The sequence below is a fragment of the Sapajus apella genome, unplaced genomic scaffold (genome assembly GCF_009761245.1).
Source record: "Sapajus apella isolate SASKATOON/1434 unplaced genomic scaffold, GSC_monkey_1.0 scaffold33, whole genome shotgun sequence".
Lineage (NCBI taxonomy): Eukaryota > Metazoa > Chordata > Mammalia > Primates > Cebidae > Sapajus > Sapajus apella.
The window spans coordinates 5,363,314-5,380,584 of NW_022436973.1; the positions used below are offsets into that span (position 1 = coordinate 5,363,314).

The window sequence follows — 17,271 nt, forward strand, 5'->3', positions numbered from 1 at the left end:
TTTTTTTTTTTTTTTTTTGTTTGAGACGGAGTCTTGCTCTGTGGCCAAGGCTGGAGTGCAATGGTGCGATCTCGGCTCACTGCGACCTCCGCCTTCTGGGTTCAAGTGATTCTCCTGCCTCAGCCTCCTGAGTAGGTAGGACTACAGGGGCATGCCACCACACCCAGCTAATTTTTCTATTTTTAGTAGAGACAGGGTTTCATGCCAGGATGGTCTCAATCTCTTGACCTCGTGATCCACCCACCTTGGCCTCCCAAAGTGCTAGGATTACAGGCGTTAGCCACCATGCCTGGCCAGAACTCTTAAAGACAGAAAAATGATTTTTAAAAACCAGATGTTTAAAACAGGAGATAAATTCACTGCAACTCATCAATTCTAATACAACACCTATACATTTATAACACAATCATATACACATATATGTCAAGACTCATTTCAGTTCTAACTACTTCATAATTATTTTAATTCTGGGCTAAGTCCATAGTCCATGTTCAAACAAAGGTGTCTGATAATCTTAGAACACACTTGAGAATAATGCAGTCCTTCATAATTTACATCAAAGGATAGAAATTAGAAGTTAGAAAATGTCTTCCCCAACATGTTAACTCCTGAAGCAGGATATGAGAGGACTATAGCACTGGCTGAGAACCAACTGCCTACAATAAAATGTCAGACAGCAAGTAGAGGAGCAGGGGAAGACTTTCTGAAAGAAAAGTGAATTCAGTCACCACCCACCGTATTACCGTGAATTATTCTGTTTTGTGAGACGGTTTAAATGGCAACAATCTTATACTGAATGACTTTAAACAAGAAGGGATACCTTGACACCTCAGTATCTAAGTTAAATGGCTTTTAGTAGGAACTTCAAGAAGAAACCATACCAAATTCAACTGAGATGGGAACTCCATTCACACACAACCGTGACAACACTTTGGTAAACTCAAGGCGAGCTGAGGTTTCAGCCTAGCTCCATCAGCAAGTCTTGCTTACGAATTACTAGTTGTAAATTTCACTGACTAAAGGACTCAATCAGGGTACATAAAAATGAACTCTTTTTTTGTTAAACTTTTTTAAAGTCAGAAGTGAGGGTTAGGGAAAAAGGAGGGAAAACATTTCCACTGCTAAGTTTGTAATGGTTAAAAATATGACCCAATTACTTGGTATCTGTGATAAGACACTTTTACTCCACCTTCGAAGTATATCCAAAAACCAGTTACTTCTCGCTTTTTCCTCTGCTATCAGTCTGGCCCAAGGCACTATCATCTCTCACCTGGATGACTAAAGTAGCCTCATTACTGGTCTCCCCGCTTCCACGCTTGTCTTCCTATAACCTCTCGAGTTTTCAAAGTGTAATTTTAGCTGCTGTGCTAAGGCAGACCACGTCACTCCTTTGTTCAAAACTGCCAACATTTCTTCCCAGTATCCCTCAGAATAAAATTCCTTATAAAGACTCCAAGGCCTTTCCCAAGCTGGCCGGTGATTTCCCTGGCCTCATCTACCCACTCTTCCCCACCCCCGTCCTCCAACCTCCTGCCACAACAGCTACCCAGGCACTGCCTCAGAGCCTTAGCACTTGAAAAGTTTGCTTTGCCTGGAACCTCGTTTCCTCATGTGGCCACACAGCTCCATCCCTCTCCTCCTCCAGGTGCAAGTTTATTCACACCACCTTCAATGTGTCATTCCCTAATCTTCACATTGAAAATGATACTCCCTACGCCTACTTAATTTTCCTCCATACAACTTATCTTCTGGTACACTGTATATTCACTAGTTTACTTTTGGTTTACATGCTTTCCATGTGAATGTAATTTCCACAGGGGGAAAGATTTGTCTTTTTCTCCCATTGCTATGTGCCCTTGAACAAGCACAATAAGTATCTGTCAAACTATAATCTTTTTCAAAAAAAAGTATATGGGTTTCAGTAAGCTATATAGTTACTTAACTTTCAACAATCATCTTACTGTATCAAGGTCATGAAGTCAGAAATCAACTAAGCACACCCCAGCTCCATCAGTGAAGGTTTATGGACTACAAAGAAAAATAAGGGCTGGGTCCTGACCTCTAGGGCTCACTCACAACCCCTCAGACCTCTTTAGCCTCCTTTCCCTACCCTACCTGGAACTTTGCATTCCAGCAACACCCACCCATATGTATTTTCTACTCAGAATTTGCTCTCTCATGTGCATGTGCCTTTGTTCATGCCATCTCTTCTCCTTCAAACGGAACTGCCAAAATCGAACAACGCAAAGAGAAGGAACTCTTGAGTAATTCAGGTAGCTGAAGTAAATGGGGGAATGTGCCAAACCTGCAGAATCATCTAGAAGGATAGGGTGGAAATCAATTACAGAGGGCCCTGAATGTCATATTAAAGCATGTGACTTGCAGGCAATGGGAGGTCCCTGATATGATCAAATGTATGGCTTAGAAAAATAAAGTCATTATAATGAATATAACCAAATTGCAACTCATCAGAACTTAACTAATCGTCTGGTACTTTTAACATAAAATCTGTTCACTGCAGATTCTCTGTTTTCTTAAAAGGAGGAGAAACCAATTTCATGAAAACAAATTCTTACCAAGATTTAGTTAAAAAGTGGGCGGGTATCAGAACACACACCCACTATCGACCATTCCTGGGGATATCTGGGACTCCTTTAAGGCTAGGACTGGTTTTGTGTACAGTTTCAGGCACAGTGGAAAATGATGCTCAAATCTGTTATAACCGCAAAATATTTTCAAAAGGGTTTTACTATTACTAAACGGTACTGTGTTTCCTTGATCAATGTGGTAAATCAAGGTTTTGCTAAGTAAGTTTCAAAGTTTATAGATAGAATAATATTCAAGAAATCTTTGTACTGATTAGATTTCGAAGAAAATAACTCCAGTGAAATGGAAGTCACTTTGGCACCTGGAATCAGACACAACTAATGCAATAAAGCCGTTTTATAACAGAGCAATATTTTCAGGTTGTACTGACTCCAATCTAAACTGAGTAATCTTTAAGTGGGAAAAAAAGACTAAAAAAATCTTTGCCACCAATCTATGACTAAAGTGGAATATGGCAAATAATTACATACACAACTTAATACTATGTTGAACACTTAGGATTTTAACTGATTAATTACAAATTCAATCGCTTCATTTTTAAAAACAGATAGCAAAACTGACCTTTAAGAATAAAAAATGTGTATGATACACACAAACAGAACTGCTGCTTGAAGTGTCAGCTGGACACCTGAAGCCCTGCTAAGCCAGCCTTGGGGGCCTTTTCTTCCTCCACAGTTCTATGACACTTTTTTGGTACAACCACGATAATTTGTACACCTCTGTCTTATCCCATGCATAGCAGGTCTATGGTAGACCTACTAAGAGCAGGAATTCTAACTATTCCCTATGCTTCCAACAGTACCTCATGCAAAGCTGGTTCAGAAAAGAGTTAATGTAGAAGGCCAGACTGCTACCCTTAGGAAGGTACTTGGCTGGTGTCTGGGAACTTGGGATTTCAGAGTGTCCCTACTATTTCCTAATTGATAAGGGTGGTTTACTGTGCCTAAATTGTTTGTGCAAGCAATACAGCTCTTAATGAACACCTGCTTTATTTCTGGGAGCCTAGAATTTTGGCAGAGGGTACCTACATGACCTATCTAATAAAAACTCTGGGCATGAAGTCTTTAATGAGCTTTCCTGATAGATTATACTTCATACACGTCACAACTCAATGCTGGAGGGATTAAGTGAGTGAGTGTGTGTGTGTGTGTGTGTGTGTATGTGTGTGATTGCACGGGGAGAGGACTCAGAAGCTTACACCTAGAGTACTTCCGTCTGCAACAGGCACTGCATGCACACCATGTGCTACTGATGTTGCTTTGGGCGCTTTAGCTGTAATGAATCACTGCCATGAGTATAACTACATGATGAGTCCTGTGAGTCCTTCTAGGGAATCACCAAACCTGGGAGTGGTCTTGGGGCCCACAACACAACAATAAATAAGTATCATGTGGGTAACTCCCAAATTTATGTCTGCAGAAATTAATTCTCTACTGAGCTTCAGACTATTTGATCCACCTGGCTATCTGGCATTACTCCTTGGAATATCTACTAGACATCTCACTCTTGACCTGGCCAAAACAAAACTTGTGATTTCCTCCATGAAATCTTTACTTCAGTAAAGGGTACCATCAGTCATTCACTTATGTCAAAAACCTAGAAATCATCTTTGATTTCTCTTTTCACTTACTACCAGCTCCCACACAATGTCTATAAATCTTATCCGTTTTACATTACGGGGGGCATCCTCCCACAAAGGAAGCATTCAATAACGGAAGCTATTAGTATCTTCTCACTGCTTCTGAGTCCTAGCCAATGTCACCTCTAGCCTGTACCACAGCAATATCCTCCAAACTCGGGTCCCTGCCCCTCCCTTGGCCTTTACAATCCATCCTTCTACACTAAGCCATTTTTAAAGACGGATTTTTAAAAAATTATGTTGGAACCTATCATTCACCTGGTTAAAACTCTTCAATGACATCGCATCAGAAAAAAATCCTAACTCCCAAGTCCTACAGGGTGTACGTGACTGGTGTGTGTCTACCTCTCGGACCTCATCTGGATGCCACTCTTCCCTTTTCACACTATGTTCTAACCACACCAGCCTTCATTCTGTTTCTCTTAGCAGGCCAAGACTATTTCCGCCTTAAGTTTTTCTTAATAGCTGCTCCTGCTTCGCACGATTACCTCAAATGTCATTTCTTAGAGGCCTTCCTTAACCACGCTGCCTGGGAGAGATCCTACTGTAGACCACCACCGCATTTCACTATGCCCGTATTATCCCACTCTGAAAGCATCTTGCTCATTGAACTGTCTTTGCTGCCTTGTTCACTGTCACTCTCTCAGTGTCTGGATCTGTACCGGGCACATAGAAGGCTCTCCAATACATGTTGAATGAAAAATGACATGCACAGCTGTCTCCTCACTGGGAAGAAAACAAGGCGCTTGTGTGAAAAACAAGTTTGCAGTCTGGTTAATTAAATTGCTATTCAAATCAAATCTACCCGATGAACTTGGCAGCTTTCTCTGACTTGAGAGGTTTTTTTTTTATTGTTTGTTTGTTTTGGGGGTGGAGGTAGGGTTTTATCATAAAGATATCCCTCATCAATTTAGTTAGTAGTAATGGGTCAGCTTTGTTCATCAACTGGCCACAGAAAAAGCATATAGAAAGTATATGCTAATTAGGCTACTCCTACTGTGGACAAGCTGCTTCACAGTTGAAGCAGAACTGTTGAACTTTCTGTCCCAATAATGGGGTATAAGAAAGGAGCTTGGAAACATGGGTATCCTGAATATAATACCCAAGCAGAACCTTAAAAGAACCAGAAGAATGAAAACAGAAAGGAATTTGGGCTATCGTTTTTATATTGAGAAAGATCAGGTTTATCTTCCCCGCACTGCCACTAAATCTGCCAAGACACCTAAAACCTAGCTAGTTTTTAAGGTGTTCCCAAGTAAAATCGAATTTTTAACCCTGGAATCACCCACTCCCTTTTCCACCCCTATTTACTTTTTATGTCAGGACAGCTAAAGATTACACATTTTTTGTTTGTAATTTAGAGACAGGGTCTTGCTCTGTTGCCAGACTTGGAGTGCAGTGGTATGATTATAGCTCACTACAGCTTTGAACCCCTGGGCTAAAGCAATCCTCCTGCCTCAGCCTCCCAAGTACCTAGGACTACAGGTGCACACCACCACGCCTACTTTTAAAAAATTTTTTGGTAGACGCAGGGACTATGTTGCCCAGGCTGAAATTTTTAAATAAAATTGTGATGTTTACTACCCCTACAAGAAATCATTCCAGCCAACTCCCTAGACCAAATCTCTTCCATAATGAGTTAACATTAATTAATTCATTTAACAAATATTTACCGAACCCCTACTCTGTGTCAGCGCAGACCATAATGTTGCCCAGCTCCTAGGACACCACAGGGAGCCTCTATAAATGGTATTCTTTCAAGCTATATAACTCAGCAGCTCTGTGCCAGACACTTTTCTAGGTGCCTGGAATATAGGAAATGATCCAATGAACAAAGAACGTGGAGCAAGCATTATGCTACACACTTTTAAATATACTATCCTTACCCTCCCAACAACTCTTATACGTGGTGTCCTCCTCCTTCAGCCAGTTAGGAAATTTGGGCTCAAAAAGTTAATTAACACATCCAAGGTCACTCAGATAGTGTCTGAGGCAGAGCTACCATCAATTTCTAAGAAACTGTGAACTAAATCTCATGAAAACAAGAAGATACGTCTCCTGTTTCAAACAGCTACTCTAGTAGTCTGTTCTAAGCTTACTCTGTTATGAAGATTGAGTATTTTTTTCAAGCTAATAACACATTTTGCTACTCCAATGTCCATGTTGTTCAAAGGTGAGCCACTTATGTAGCTGACCAACAAAACCCATCTTTTTCATCTCTAGAAAGCTAGGTGTCATTTCTTTCTCTTGGACTTCTAATTTCATTCCTTCAAACTTTTCAAATCCTGCAAGGAAAGCAGGACTTCATTTCTCATTTAAGGCCTTTCACTATATTTTTGACCTAATAACAATTTCTGCTTAATCCACTAGTCTCCCATTCATGTTTCCCAATTCCTTTTGCAAATATCTGTTTCTATGTTTTCTTATAAACAAAATATGCTAATGAGCAATCATTTTTCTTTGCTTTTCCTGAGCACCTCATCTGAGCCTACAGAAAGCTTTTGTTTTCACATGAAGTAATTTATAAAACTTGTAATCCAATGTATGCTTTCTATGTTATATGTGTGCCACTCCTCTCTGCCACAAAACACAATAGCATCAAGCTTAATACAACATAGCCAGAGCAAACACTGACTTTCCACACTAATAATTACTATTATTGCAGTTACAGTAATGACTACTATTTTTAGTAAACTAGACATCTAGAAATCCAGGAGGAAGTACAAAGGCAGGCATTTGGCAATTAGTTTCTTGCTATTAAGGTTATGTTACTAAAAGGTTCCCTTACTAGTGGCTTTGTTTTTTGACCATAAGCTAATATGACAACTCAACCAAACCAAGGAAAGTATCATAACCAAGAAATAAATTCAAAAAATAAAAATGAATATATCTAGAGGAAAAGATACGCTAGGCTGAATCTCTTAAATGTATCAGAATGTTTACATGTCTCAATAGCTCTCGAGGGCTCAACAAAACATAAAACCACAATTTGGCCTCCACAGCTCTTTGTAAAGAAGGAAGGTATCAATTTACAAAGGCTATCACAGAAAAGGAAAGAGCTAAAAGGTGGAAAAGGTAATGAACTTTAAAACAAAACCAAAAAACAGACAACATACCTGGCAACATGAGAAAAAGCATCCACAAGGACAGATTCAAATTCTCTAGTGAATTCAGGTCCTTTCCTTTTACTGTTTTGGATGACATCATTCGCTAAATACAGAAAAGTAAGCTTTCTATTTGATTTGGCTGAAAAAAAGAAAAGAAAATAATTTAACTTACACAAAAGAAATTCTCAATTCACAATTCTTTTTCCTTGGTCTACTCCTTAAAAATAAATAAATAAATAAATAAACAAGAAGTAAAGTATTATCTACAAGTAGATATGTTTAAAATCTAAGAAATAGGTTTGGGAATACCATTTTGGAAAAAAAAAGAAAAGAAAAAGAATGGGCCATCGTCATTTCTGTGCTGTTTTAACCAGGGTAATTGATAGTAAAAATGAAGATAATCCAGAGAAAATTCCTAAAGGCTAAGCAGTCAATATTAATGTTAAAACTGCTATTGCAAAAAATGAGCAATTTTTCTAAATCACTTTTAGTTAACAAATATTCCAGAAAGACTGAGTTGGCCGGGCACAGTGGCTCACACCTGTAATCCCGGTATTTTGGGAGGCCAAGGTCAGTGGATCATTTGAAGTCAGGAGTTTGAGACCAGTCTGGCCAACATGGTGATATTCTGCCTCCAGTAAAAAAAAAAAATTAGCCAGGCGTGGTGGTGGGCACCTGTAGTCCCAGCTACTCGGGAAGCTGAGGCAGGAGAATCGCTTGAACCCGGGAGGTGGAGGTTGCAGTGAGCCGAGATCTCACCACTGTACTCCAGCCTCAGTGACAGAGCGAGTCTGTGTAAAAAAAAAAAAAAAAAAAAAAAAAAAAAAAAGACTGAGTTAGGTTTTAATTCAAAATAGTTTCTTGTAATTTTGCTCCTCAACTGAGAATTTATCTGATACTCCAATAACCTTAATCAATAATACAGAAGAATCTCTAGGTGTACCAATAGACATTATCTCAAATGCAAGTATACATTAACCCTACATTATTGAAAATTTTCACGTGTGAAATTTGGATATGCAAAATTAGGGCTTTTACAAAACCCATAACTCTCTCTCATTTATATGAAATGTGGTTATTCCAAATTACTCTATATGGTATCACATATTAAACCATAAGAACCTCATGCAGTATGTCTGAGTTACAGTTGCTTTGGGGAACATTACCGAATTTCCTGGCTTCTATGCACATAATTTCTCAACTATAAAGTTACATCACTACCACTTTTGGTACCAGTTTCCTCTTAAAATAAATAAATCGGAACATAATTGGATGTTTCAAAACCAAAGTTTTCTCCAATGCTGAAGTACCTGAAAACCACAAGCTCTATGTCAACCTCTATACACCTGAGTAACTAGTCCTTGCTCTATCTCTATCTGAAACCACTTCTGTTTCTTTTCAAAGGCACAAAGCATGTATAGGTCTGACACAGCAGGCATAAGATCTGACATTTTAAAATGTAGCTACAGGAGGCTGGGTACAGTGGCCTTGGGAGGCCAAGGTTGGTGGTTCAACACCAGCCTGGCCAACACAGTGAAACCTCATCTCTACTAAAAATACAAAAATTAGCAGGGCATGGTGGCAGGTGCCTGTAATCCCAGCTACTCGGGAGGCTGAGGCAGGAGGATTGCCTAAACCCGGGAGGCGGAGGTTGTGGTGAGCCGAGATCATGCCACTACACTCCAGCCTGGGCAACAGAGTGAGAATCCATCTCAAGAAAAAAAAAAAAAAAAAAAAAAAAAAGTAGCTATAAGAGAATAACCAAAGTCAAAAACAAGATTTTAAAAGCACATTATAGTTTAAACTGATGTCTTAAACACTCATAAAATTAAATATGGATACCCTGAATTGTCTTAACCTTCTGGTAATAACTTAGTTTAGATGGCCAACTGATAAGAATACTGGAAACCTGGAGCCTTCTTCAACTTTTCTAATTATTTAAGCAGAAAAAAAGTGTCAAGAGTTACAATACCTACTGTTGCTACAAAGGTATGATACGGCAAAAGGCGCTTTTTTTTTTTAAAGCAAACCTTGCTCTGCAAAGTTGATGTAAGTGAAACTACCACATAATGCCACACAAGTTAGCAGATTCAAAAGTAAAACAGAACTTCAACAAGGCAAATTTGATTAAGTGGACCTTTAAAATTCCATACACTTTATATTAAAAAACCTAGAATCCATATTGTAAAATGTCAATTTGGACATTCAAGACCTGATACACTTTTCAGTATACAAACAAGGTAGCTAAGGGGCTTGAGAGCCAAGGCTTTCACTGTTTACAATGCCAATTACTTTTCATCACCCCAGAACTTAACAATAGGGATTTATTTAGGATGAACTGTAGCCCTCCACACCCAACATCCTCAACAGTCAACATAAGCACCTTGTGCCAAGGTAATATGACAAAACTAAAGCTCTTGAGCACACACTGTCAAAATACACACAACATGCACACCCCGCCATTCCAATCCTGGGGGACCACTCACTTGTTCAGATGTCTTTCCTATATGACAGAAATAGGTCCTTTCACCCACTATGCCCAACTGGTCAAACTAGTGGTTGAGTAAAATTTAAACTACTGGTTAATCAAAGCTTTTTACTTGTTTGGCCACTTTTGACATCCAGAGAAAGTCTTAAAGTAACTCTGGGATAAAAGCCTGTTTACCTACATTCAGGCCAAGATACAAAACACCATTAAAAATACTCATTTAGGAGCATTTTACACCAAACTATTCCATAATGGAAGGGAGACATGCAACTTAGAACAGAGCTCAAATGGGATAAATTAAGAATTATTCCTAGAAAATGGAAAGATAACATATCAGGAATAGAAGTATTTAAGCAAGAAGAAAAAGTTAATTTTTGTAAATCTCAAATATTTTGAAGACAACTCAGAGACAGTCTGTGAACATCTCAGCTAGGAAATAAGACTTCACCCTAGACAGAACCTAAAGGGCTCATCCGTCTGAACATTAGGGCACAGAATCCTTTTCCTTTAGCATGGGGACATTTTCAGTTCATGAAGGAAGCCTGGATATTAGGAAGCTAGATCTTGATGCTTGGAAGAGCATTTTTTTTTTTTTTCTCTGCACTGTTCAGTAAGGTAATCACAAGCCACTTGTGGGTATTGGAACACCTGAACTGTAGCTGGTAAAAACTGGAAACTAAATTTTAAATTGTATCCACTTAAAACTTTAGTTCCTCAGTTACACATTTTAAGTGCTCCATAGCCACCTATGCCAAGTGGCTACCTTGCTGGATGGCACAGATATAAAACATTGCTATTATCACAGAAAATTGTATTAGATAGCGCTGTTTAGATCCTTTGTGCTGCTATCACAGAAAGTTGTATTGAATAGTGCTGTGTAGATCCTTTACTCAACCATGAAAATTGTATCAAAGACCATGATTTAATTCCGATTTTTAAACTATATAACAGGCACCATGCTATATCCTGTGATGTTACAAAGAAACACGAAGGTCTAGTTCCTCCCTCAAAAAATAATCTAATGACAAAGATGTAATCAGTTCAAATGAACAGCTAGTAGGAACAAATTAAATGCTAAACTGGTATGATGGGGTGGGAGGCACTGATTAATTCCAATACATGAAAGCATTACAGTTTGGTTGGAGTCAGATGACCACCTTCACTTATTAAATGCACTGAGTACTAGAAAAAGCACACATTTGGCATCAGGCAGCCCTGGGTTCATGTCCTGGCTGCATGTCTCTGGACAAGGCACTTAATCTCTCGTACCTTTATCGTCTCATCTATAAAATGAGGATAATAATGCTGGCCTACTTGCAACATAAAGCTCTATCATATGAGATTAGGGATAATGAAGCTTCACAAACAAATGTACTCTCTAATTTGCTTTTTTTCAATAACTCAACTAGGGTGAGGTGAGGACTCAAGAAAGCTTCACACAAGAAGTGACACTTGGGATGGACTTTAACTGCCTTGGAGGTCCCACCCAATAGGATTCTGTACAGTGGCAATTCACATTTCAGCAGACTTTACAAATAATTTCTGAATGGCACAGTGGGGTACATGAAGAAGTGCCCATAAACTCCAGGCTCTACCTCTCCCCAGAGCTGCCCAAAGGGCTGAAGGGATCCCTATCTCAGTACAGTAGGTGATATTTGGGGGTCCCTGCTAAAGGGCTAGAACTGGGTATCCCGAAAAAAATCATGGATTTTGGTCTTTGCCAGCCTGATGTAGTCTGAGCCTCAACAGTTCAAAAGCCTTGAAAATACCACTTTAACCACTTCAGTTTCCTGGCCTGTAGAGCAGGACATCTGTGATGTCTCCACCTCACAGATAATAGAGAACACTTGTAAAGCCACTTCCTCTGCCATAAAGGCCTACCATATATAGGGTGTCTGGAGTAGTCTTCTATTATGAAACTCATCAGTACATCAGGGAGTGTAGGTGCTAATCTTTCCCCACCAGACTGTAAGCAACTTGAAGGCAAAGACAATGCCTCACAGTGAGTAATCAACAGTCTCATCTCACCATGATCTGCTGAATGCCTACACTGCGCCTGACACCATGCTAAATGCTCATTTGGATTATCCTGTTTACTTCTCACCACAAGATGAGTCTCAGTTTTTCCCTCTTCTGCAAAGTTCCTAGAGCTCTGAGAATTTTTTTAATGACAATACATGTAAAGCTATCAGTACTGCACTTCGCGTGTCATAAAAACACAGTAAAGGCTGGGCGCGGTGGCTCACACCTGTAATCCCAGCACTTTGGGAGGCCGAGGCGGGTGGATCACGAGGTCAAGAGATCGAGACCATCCTGGTCAACATGGTGAAACCCCGTCTCTACTAAAACTACAAAAAATCAGCTGGGCATAGTGGCGCGTGCCTGTAATCCCAGCTACTCAGGAGGCTGAGGCAGGAGAATTGCCTGAATCCAGGAGGCGGAGGTTGCGGTGAGCCGAGATGGCGCCATTGCACTCCAGCCCGGGTAACAAGAGCGAAACTCCATCTAAAAAAAAAAAAAACAAACAGTAAATATCAGTTATCCCTTCTATAGATAACGAAATGAAAGGACAGGTTAAGTTGCTGGGTCAGTAAGTGGCAAATTCAGGCTTAAATTCCAGGTAGTTGGCAGAGGCAACATGCTAGTAAGTGTCCAACCCAGTGCCTGGCACATAACAGACTGAGTTCAATGAATGTCTGTCAGAACCTGAGCAGGGCCTGAAATCAATGACAGCTGCATGAGAGACAGGAGAGGGAAGGTCTGGTGGGGTGGCCCCTTAACCTAAGATGGGAGAAACTACCTACTTCAGAGGGCTGTTGTGAGAACTGAGTGCAAGGATATATACAAAGGTCTTAGTATAGTGACTGGTACAGAGTAAAAGGCTTTGTAAGGGTCAGCTATCCCTATCTCCCTCTTACAGATGAGAAAACAGATATAGGGAGATGAAAAAACTCTCCCAGTATTATTCAGCTGGCAAATCGCTGAGCCAGGACTCGATCTAAGGAGTCTGACTCCGGAGTCCACTGGCTTCTACTCCAAATACCCAGCACGGGTCCCGACATGCTAGGACCCCGTACGGTGCTAAATGAAGCCGAGATAATAACAGCCACAAATGTCAGGGGGAAACTGAAGGGAAAACGGCTTGATCCACTGGAAGTCTGGACACCTGAACCCCTGTCCGTGGCACCTCAGGCAAGTAGCTTAAACCTTCCCGGGCCTCAGTTTCCTTCTTCGAGAAATGGGGCTAACCTTGTCTCCCATCGAGGAAGCTCGATCAGGCCTGGAAAGCTAGGCTCAATGAAGAGCCTTAGAGAGGCCTAAAGAGTGCGTGGGCGAGAGGACAGCCCCGGGACGGTCCAGGGGGTGGGGAGTTAGTGTTTACCTTTACGGAGCTCGCGGTGCCACACGGAGACGATGGGTCCCGCGTGCTTGCGGTGGTGGATGAGCCACAGGGACAGGGTCTGCACGCTCTGCTGAGAGTTGCTCAGCTCCGAGAGCTTCTTCTCCAGCGCCGACTCAGAGAAGGAGGACATAGTGGCGGCAGTGAGGCCCGACAGGGAGCGGCCTGGGCCGCCCAGTGCGGCGGGAAGAGCGACGGCACGAGGCCGGGGCCTCACCTGACAAGCAGCGGGACTTTTCACCGACTGACAGACGGCCAGCGGTGCAAGGAGGGGGAGGGGATGGGTCTCCGCAGTAACAGCCGCCCGCGCCGCCGCCACAAGATGGCCACCCGACCTCTCACCCCGCCCCGAGAGCGGGGTCAAAGAGCAGGGCCGAAGCAGCTGGGCACCGAGAGGCGTCGGAGATCTAGAAAACCGTGCCTTTGGAGGCGGTGGCCTCTCTGAGCCTCGCACAGAAAACTTCGAACAAGATACAGCGAGGGAAGGAACGTAGTTCCCCCGGCCCCCGGAAGACGCTTTCACCGCTTGAACCCGCACGCCGGCGCAGAGGATGTCCCCAGAACCCTTTCTCCCGCTCCCTCGGAACCTTTCTGGCGCGGTACGGCGCGCTACTTAGAGCGTCATTTCCGGCGGGGCAGAGGAGGCGGGAGAGGGAAAGGCTGGAAGACGAGGTAAGGGAAGAATGGCGGGAACCAGAGGGAGCCCAGCAGCTGGAACCCCGTAGAGGGGTATCCTGATGGGACGCTGAGGCTGACAGATCATGACCTGGGTATGGGAGGGGGGCTTCCTTTCTAATCTGGCGGGCCCCAGGCCTCACCTTTCCTCCATACGTGTTCGTCTCTCTGGCTGTCCCCCAAAACACTTATTTTTGGTTCTTCCAAGCCACCCACGTGTTCTTTTCACGCCTCCACGCCCTGGCGCTCGTTCTCTCTCCGAAAGTGACATCCCCTCTCTCACCTGGTGAGCTCCTACCAAGGCTCCAGGAGCACCCTTTAATGTCCAGTTCTGACCATTTAGTCTGTAACAGCGCCGTCGTGAAACACACATCTGGGCTCTCGGCTCTTAAGTGGTTGGTTTCTCACTCAGGGTATTATTACATGCTGCTTTTGCCTTCTGGGGGTCCCGTTGACTTTTTCCAACTTAAATGAGGTGTTAACTTTAGGGAAAAGGTGGAGGGAACTAACTTACCCTTCCCGATGTGTTTGTTGACCTCATGTGAAGATACGCTGTTTGAGGCCTGGCGCAGTGGCTCTTGTTTGTAATCCCAACCCTTTGGGAGGCCGAGGCGAGGGTATAGCTTGAGGCCTGGAGTTCAAGACCAGCCTGGGTACCATAGCGAAACAGCCAGGCATGGTGACACTCACCGGTAGTTCCAGCTATGCGAGAGGATCCCTTGAGCCTAGGAGATCAAGGTTACAGTGAGCTAGATCGTGCCACCGCACTCCAGCCTGGCTGAAGGAGCAAGACTCTCTTAAAACAAAACACTGTCTGAGACTCTAAACCTTGACCCTATTCTTCTTTAAGTTTTAAATCAAAGCAACAGAGAAATTTTGTCTTTCTTACTGCCACGGGGGTGATGGTAGGGAGTTAAGTTATAGACATAAGAGGATTTTAAAATTTTCTGATCGTGGTAGAACTTCCTAGTTGTGGGCAGACTCTAGTTTAAGAGACGTTCCAGTTGATGCCTGCTTTTGCTCTTATTGCACTGTATTGCAGTTCTTTGCTTACATGCTTTTACCCCTCCTCCAGACTAGAATCATAATCATAGCTATCACCGTGAGAGGTTACTATGTGCCAGACACTATTTCCACACAGTAACTCATTTAATCCTCACAACAAAGCTATGAGGCATTATCTTATCTTCCTTTTGACAGCTTAGGAAACAGGCTCAGAGAGGTTAAGTGATCTACCCAAGATCACATTACTAAGATTTGAGGGAAGGGGCTGCAACTTAGTCATCATTTTAGCCCCAGTTCCTGATTTATCAAGTGAGTTAGTGTAAAAGAGTTGAATAACCTAAAATCATACAGTCAGGATCTAATCATAACTGAGGGCTTTTGTGTCCAAATCTAGATCATCTTTCCATATTAAGTAACACTGTCATATGCGGAGCACTTTTATACCAAGTCACTGTGTATTAAGCACATTACCTGCATTCTTTTATTTAATTCTTACATCAGTCTTATGGGTTGAGATTGTCACAATCACTGTTTGATAGATGAGAAAACAAAACATGGTTATGTACCTTATGTACTTGGACATAGGAAATATCAGAGCCAGGAATCAAATCAGGGTTATCTTATACCTGATCCCAAATTCTTGACTCCTGAACCAATGGTTTATTCATTCAGCAAATAATTTTTCAGAACCTGTGTCCCAAGCACTCTTCTAAGCTAACAGACAAAATCCGTGTCCTCAGGAACTTACTTTCTACTGAGAAAGATAGAAAAACAAACATGCAAGTTTAGGATAAGTCAGAAAGTGGTGAGTAACTTCAGTAAAAATCAAGGAGGTAAGGAGGGAATGTATATGTGTAGGTGGGTAGTCTTTTACTTGTCAGAGAAGGCCTCATTGATAAGGTGACATTTGATCAGAGCCCTGAAAGAAATGAGAGAACAAGCCATATGCCATTGTTCCAGGAAGAGGGAAAACCAGGTTTATAGCATTGTTGGCATTTTGGAGGAACAGCAGAGACGACAATAAAGCTGGAGTGATAGAACCAGTAGGGTGGCTGGAAATTAACTCAGAAAAGTAGAAAGGGACTGCATCACATGGGGACTTGTAGGCAACAGTATAGACTTTAGATGTTACCCTGAATGAAATGAAGTCCATTGGGCAGTTTTGCACAAACAAGGAGTACCGTGGCTGTTAGGTAGAAAATAAGACAGTAAGGGTGCAAAAGTAGAAGCAGGAAGGACCAGTTTGGCAGCTGTTGTAGTAACCCAGCTGAAAGGATAACTCAAACCAGGTTGTATCAGTGGAAGTGGCAAGAAACGGACAGTTCTGGGGATATTTTAGAGGAAGAGGTAGCAGGATTTGCTGATAGATTGGATATGGGGTTTGAAAGAAATACGAGAGTTCAGATAGCTCCAAGGGTTTTGGCCTAAGCAACTATAAGAATAAAGCTTCCATTTACTGAATTACAGAAAAGAGTGGGTTTGGGGAGTAAGAGCAAGCATTTGTATTTGGACATGTCCATTTGGAAATGCCTATCTGTGTATAGATGTCTAAGGGACAATTGGGTTTATGGGTTTGAGCTCAAGGAAGAGAGATCTGGGCTAGAGATAGAAATGTGAGAGTTATAACAGGGAATAAGGTGTAAAAAGAGACTGAGTCCTAGGATACTTCAACATATAGAGGTCTGAAAGATGAGGATGATATGATTATGTGATTTTTCTTCTTAAGCTTCTTAATAGCTTGTTAATATTAACTACTCTAATTGATTCTCAAATATTGAGCCAGCCTTGCATCTCTGAAATATACCCCACTTTATCATGGGGGGTGTGTGTGTGTGTGTGTTTTACATACTGCTGAATTATATTTCCTAATGTTTTATTTAGGATTTTTGCATATATACTCAAGAGGGAAATCGCTCTATAGATTTTTTTAATTTTTGTATTGCCTTTGATTTGGTATCAGGATAATACTAGCTTCATAAAATGAATTGGAAAGTGTTTCTTCTTTTTCTAGAAGAGTTTGTGCAGAATTGGTATTAATTCTTCATTAAATGTTTGGTGGAATTCTCCAATGAAACCATCTTGGCCTGGAGATTTCCCCCCTCACTTCCCCCTTCCCCTTCCCCTTCCCCTTTCCCTTTTCCTTCCCTTCCTTTACCTTTTCCTTCCCTTCCGTTCCACTTCCCTTCCCTTTTTCTTCCCTTCCCTTCCCTTTTCCTTCCCTTCCCTTCTGTTTTCCTTCCCTCCCTCCCCTTCCCCCTCCCCTCCCCTTGCTTTACCTTTTCCTTCCCTGGAATTTTTAAGTGACAAATTCAGTTTCTTTAAAAGTTATGAAGCTATTCAAATAATCGCT

At 41.8% G+C, this 17,271-nt stretch overlaps 2 protein-coding genes across 6 annotated transcripts in view; one reads left to right on the top strand and one right to left on the bottom strand.

The window, feature by feature from the left end:
* RPRD1B (regulation of nuclear pre-mRNA domain containing 1B) overlaps positions 1-13,852 on the bottom strand; it is a 56,919-nt gene extending 43,067 nt beyond the window's left edge. For 3 of the 4 annotated variants that reach the window (XM_032294984.1, XM_032294982.1, XM_032294983.1), the window contains exons 1-2: positions 13,224-13,852; positions 7,363-7,492 (exon numbers count right to left, since the gene is read on the bottom strand). In XM_032294984.1, the coding sequence (XP_032150875.1) occupies positions 7,363-7,492; positions 13,224-13,374 (281 nt within the window). In that variant the 5' untranslated portion in view covers positions 13,375-13,852. The remainder of the gene's footprint in view (positions 1-7,362; positions 7,493-13,223) is intronic. The other variant, XM_032294985.1, reaches the window with a different exon arrangement.
* TTI1 (TELO2 interacting protein 1) overlaps positions 13,852-17,271 on the top strand; it is a 51,109-nt gene continuing 47,689 nt past the window's right edge. For both annotated transcript variants that reach the window (XM_032294977.1, XM_032294980.1), the window contains exon 1: positions 13,852-13,913. The gene's annotated coding sequence lies outside the window, so the exon portion shown is untranslated. The remainder of the gene's footprint in view (positions 13,914-17,271) is intronic.